The sequence below is a fragment of the Taurulus bubalis genome (genome assembly GCF_910589615.1).
Source record: "Taurulus bubalis genome assembly, chromosome: 19".
NCBI classification, from domain to species: Eukaryota; Metazoa; Chordata; class Actinopteri; order Perciformes; family Cottidae; genus Taurulus; species Taurulus bubalis.
In genome coordinates, this window is record NC_136607.1 from 1,138,610 (window position 1) to 1,144,009 (window position 5,400).

Here is a 5,400-nt window from a genome sequence, read left to right on the forward strand (position 1 = left end):
TGGAGACTAATCCTCACCAACATTAACTATTTCAGGACAAACCAAGACATCTCTTCAGGGAACAGTCGGGGATGAATATGAGGAGTCATGTGACAAACTGTCCTCCTAACAAACCAACACGGCACCTCCCAAAGATCACATGAGGAACCAAAAGAAAAGTAACACTGACGTTATATATATATATATATATATATATATATATATATATATATATATATATATATATATATATATATATATAAGAGAACTGAAGGGAGAGGAAGAGGAAAAGTAGAAGGACGAAGAAAACATAAGAGAGGGAAACGAGAAGGAGAGAATGTGGAAGGAAGGAAGGACATGAGGGAAGATGAAGAATAAATAGTAGAGCAGACGGAAGGAGAGGAAGAAGGGAGGGTGGACATCACAGGGAGAGGAGGAGAGAAGATAACAGAAAGGTGCAGAGGAGGGGAGGAGCTAAGAGAGGAGATAAAGCAGAAAGTAAAAGAGAGAAAAGAGGACAAGAGGAGACCGGAGACATAAAGAGATGTGAATTAAAAAAGAAAGGAGAAGAGAAGAAACAGAAGAAGAGTAAAGGAGAAAGGAGTAAAGGAATCCACACGAGCTGCAGGACTGTAAGTATGCAAAGGGGATTCAGTTCATCAGTGTTCACGAGTGAAAAGAATAAAACTCATATTTGTGTGCATTGTTCATTCTTCAAACCTTTCCCTGCAGAGATCTCCGTCCTGATGAACGCGGCTCGGATTCACGACAAGCAGAAGCTGATGTCGTTCTGGGAGCGGAGGATCGTTCAGCACGGCGAGCAGCTGGACGGGGAGGAGGGCCGCGGGAGGAGCAGCGCCCTGGCAAGGTCAGCGCAAGGTCATCCACAGAGGGCAGTCCTCTTTACGGGGTCGCTGGAGGGTGGAGGTCAGCTCTGAGTCTCACTTCAATCCCAGATAAAAAGTGAAGTTTCTTTCGACCTCCATGCACACGTTGTAACACGTGGGTTGTGGGTTGTCGGGTATCAGGACAACTCTGTGAACATGAGAGAACATTCACCACAGACAGAAGTCTGAAGCTCGAGGCGACTTTGCTCCTCAAGTCTCCTCTACAGGCGACACACTGACATCAGCCGGGTTCATCAGTATTTATTATTCAAACTTCAAAACATGTATTCACTAATATGAATACAGAATAGTTGTGTTTCCTTGTGTATTGCCATTGAATCCCTGTTTGTCTGGTGAGACCTTCTTCTGGACGTGTCTGTCGGCCCACAATGCAACAGTACCCCGTACATTCTGAAGAGCAGTGGATTTATTCTGCTTCGACATCACACTAAAAACATCGTCAGTCAGGGAAATGTATGAGAGAAAGCTCAGTTCATGTTCTTTCTTAAGGTGAGATAGAACATTTGATTCTTTGAACAGTCTGTGTGTGTCTGGTTCCAGTAGAAGTGTGTGTGTGTGTGTGTGTGTGTGTGTGTGTGTTGGGTTAGCGTCTGTGTCTACATTGCGTTGTTTCTCTCATTACAGTGTTATTTTGGAGCCCATGAAGCCCAACCGCTGCGCACAGCATCTTTATCCCCACCTTTTCTCCTTGAGCCGCTCACTAGAAAGTTAAAAGTGCAGATTGTTTTGTCTGCCCTGAGCTGTGTCTGTCAGACGGACGCCGTCATAGAAAAGACGGTAAACATTTGAGGGAACAGACAGAATGTTGCTCCTGAAGCTTCCTCTGACGGACCGTCCTCCATGAAGCAGGCGTCCTGAAACATATCAATCAGATAGATAATAACAAGCAAGCGGCCGATGCTAGTCGGTGGTTAGAGTGCTGATATGTTGTCAAGATAATGTTGTCATGGGACATGAAAAAACTAAGGATGAAACTCTGGGATGATGCTTTAAAGAAGATGCTTCATGGAGAGAGGCGAGAGTTGATTGTGTTGCAGCGTACAGTGGTTGTGTGGTTGTGTAGTTGTGTGAGTGGCCTGTTTTTTACTGTTGAAAACTGTGGATCCCATATGGGGTCTATGGCAGATATTGCTATATAAACTGTATAATTCACTTCTTCATTTACTCATAACCAGTAACATATAGACTGATATCTACACATCTGAACACACGACTCTCATTACACTCTTTTATTATAACACAACATTATTCAAACAGCCCTAGTGGTTGCAGAGATACACCTGTTTTAGTTTGGGGATGACATTTTCGAGCAGAGGCCTAAAAATAGGTTGGTTTTCAAAAGGTTTTAACGATAGCAGCGCCGGTGATGGTGCGATGTCATCATGTGATGCTACTCGGCCAATCACAGATGTGTATTCCGATAAGCAGCTTGAGTGAGATATGAACAGACGGGAGCAGAACGTGAGTCAGAAGTTGTTTCACATAATAAGAGCCCAATATGATCAGAATCCTAAACAGAGAAATGAAACAAGTGGATTAATAACCAGATGAAGTCCCTGCACACACACTTCTCTTATTAGAAGATGTATTTATTATTAAAGTATTTATTGTTTGTAATTAATTCAGTTAATTGAACTTTATTTGATTTGATAATTATTTGTAACTACTTCAATATATATATATATATAGATATATAAATATATATATATATATATATATATATATATATATATATATATATATATATATATATACATACATACATACATATGGGACTAAATCCTCAAGCAAGATATTATTGTGATGTTTTGGATTTTGCATGAGGAACTTCTCTCTTACTGGACCTCATTAATTGACTCCCCCATGGAGGAGTCAGTGTTAGACTGGAGCGTATAGGATGGACCCCTGATTACCAGCGGTCCTCGTGATCCCTCATGTCATTAAAGCAAAGTCCCCCCCACGTCAACCCAACGGTCTGCCACATCTTGTGAAGATGAAAACCCGTAAAGTGTGTAAGTTATTCTTCTGGCGTCTTGGCGGTAACGACCAGGAAAGATGTCCTGAAGGAACGAACGCTGACTGGGGATTGGGCCGAACCTGGCAGCCAACCATCCCGTTGACATGTGGGGGCCAAGTTGGTGCATGATATTGTTTAATTTTACAATAAACTGTTTATTGTAAAATTAAACAATATCATGCACCAACTTCGCCCCCACATGTCAAACCATGCAGAAAGAGAGAGACGTGACAGTCTGGTGATGAGGAGCGTTTCTTCATGTTCGGGATCACAGGTTCCTCCATTGGCTCCGACAGCATCACACATACATGTAAATATATATTCCGTGTCATGTTGTTCCAGCTCTTCATCAAAGCCGTGTGATGCTAGCGTTGAGTGAAATATGCAAACCCCCAAACCTCTGGGACCCAACCGTCTGATCAGATGGGAATATTCCACTCGTGCGTCGATTCAGAAGACGCTCGTGGCTTTGGAAGCTTTTGGGATCTCAGCTGGAACCCAAAAGAAGGTTCTGTGGTTTGAGCAAAGTCTTTAGAGTTCATGAAGACCAGCGACCCGCTGGGTGAGAGAGGAGAAGAACAGAGCGTTCAGCACATGTTGTTTCCGTCCTCACCTCTGTGCTCTCCGTCATAACGTGATTAGTTGTGGAGAAAGGACTCGGCTGTGTCTGTCATCACATAGTAGCCTGAGAATGTTGATTAGGAGGCCGGCTGCAGATTACCCAACACCCGGTGGGGCGCGCTGACAGACGGACGCGCTCACAGAGACACAACAATATGAACCCTGTCACACACACACACACGATTGGTCTGTAACACAATTAGCCCTGACAGCAAAGACTACAGATCACATTTCCCTGGATGTCTGCACGATTGATTTGAGCCCAGGAGTTATGGTGTCACGGTAAACACTGGCCCTGGGATGTGCTGATAACTCCCGACTCATCTCCACATCGCTGGACTACGCAACGCCACATATGACTTTAGTCTCCCTTAACGCAGGATGGTAATACATTTAAAACGCCTTCACTAGGCGGACGCTGCTCAGTGTTCTCAGTGTTCTCAGTGTTCGGCGTGAGTCTCAGTCAGAACTGATTTGGTGATTTGTGAGTTTAAAGACCTCCAGTTCTGAAAAATGAAACCAATGCTGACTGTTTTTTCCAGGCAGTAACCTCTGGTTCTACCGAGTGAAGCTGATGCAGAAAACAGCCTTGCATTCTCTCTAATGGCCATCGGGGGGCGACAGAGAGCGAGTATGTGAGAACATGACCCTTTAAACATGAGTTTATGTCTCAATCTCTTTTGTCAAGTCCTCTTCAATAAGCATGATGTTCACTTAGTACATTTAGAGTAAAATAAAGTCTCCATGTGACTCCTCCACAGTCCAAATATGGTCACTTCCATTCCCTGGTTGCAAAAGACCAAGATGGAGACGGACGAAATCCAAGATGATAACTTCCAATATCTAACTTAAATGCCACGAATAGAAAGTCATTTCAAAAGACTGTTTGCTTGGTGGTCTAATAGGATTGACATTAATTTATTTTGCTGTAAAATGTTGCTGTTTGACTGAGTCTTTGAGCTGCAGCTCCTCCATCAGTCAGACGCCGCGTTAGCTCCAGTGAGCGCCTGCATCTGTGCTGATAAACTTCCACTTTCTGCCATCGCTCACCTTAACCTGCTTCTGCATCATCACATGCGTGGGAAGCCTACTTCCCTTTCCGTCCATGTCTACATTACTCTGTAACCACGTCATTGTAATGTATCCTGCTTGTGCCTCATAGTATTATAAGCCATGACGCGTGTTGTGGTAAACCTTCAAACTCACGGATCAAGCAGTGAGTTCCTGGATCACATTACATCATCTCACTTGAAGGAACACACCTGCACCCTTGTGTTCAGTCTGAAACCTCCGCTCACTCCTTGTTCCCCTCTCTGCAGGCTGAGGGAGCAGTGGCTAGCCCGGTTGGATCAGAGGAATCAGCACCAGCAGAGTTTCTTTGAGGAGAGAATCAGACGAGCTCAGAAAGCTCGGCAGAGTCTCGGGAGGCCGGATTCCCCCTGAACGCAGCGGATGGAGAAGATCACTGCAACTCCTCCACCAATCAGCTCGCAGGGAGAAGCAGATGCCCGCTGGCATTTTAATGTTTCTTTTAACATCTACATAAACTAGATATTTAGAAACAATAACAATAACTTCTGTTACTTTGAGTAAAATCACTATACAAAAGTACAGAAAAAAGGATTTTTGACTTCCAAATAAGACCAGATCAGTAAACATGTTGTTGTAAAACTATGACAAAATATGCTCGTCAACGTTTGTTTCCATGGTAATACGAGAGACTGCGTGACAATATCAAACGTGCAATTAGACCAAACAAATGCATCAGCATTCTCGTCTCAAACTCACAGTCCTCTGTCCTTCTCGTCTCCGTCCTGTATAATTATAATGCATCACATGTGCGGTTGCAGGTGTTGCAATAACACATATTTGGTT

At 43.6% G+C, this 5,400-nt stretch overlaps 1 protein-coding gene across 1 annotated transcript; it reads left to right on the forward strand.

Annotated features, from left to right (window-relative positions):
• The first annotated feature begins 319 nt into the window (after nt 1–319).
• Nucleotides 320–5,130, forward strand: LOC306751286 (uncharacterized protein). The gene is made up of 3 exons (XM_079234847.1): nt 320–611; nt 712–847; nt 4,845–5,130. Exons 2-3 carry the CDS (start codon nt 726–728, stop codon nt 4,966–4,968), a joined length of 246 nt encoding a protein of 81 aa, XP_079090973.1. The 5' UTR covers nt 320–611; nt 712–725; the 3' UTR covers nt 4,969–5,130.
• Nucleotides 5,131–5,400: the final 270 nt, after the last annotated feature.

Excerpts from the sequence above, each read along its gene's own strand:
- LOC306751286 (XM_079234847.1), top strand. The coding sequence starts at position 726 with ATGAACGCGGCTCGGATTCACGACAAGCAGAAGCTGATGTCGTTCTGG. Across the intron at positions 848-4,844 it reads AGGAGCAGCGCCCTGGCAAG|GCTGAGGGAGCAGTGGCTAG; the intron begins GTCAGCGCAAGG and ends CCCTCTCTGCAG.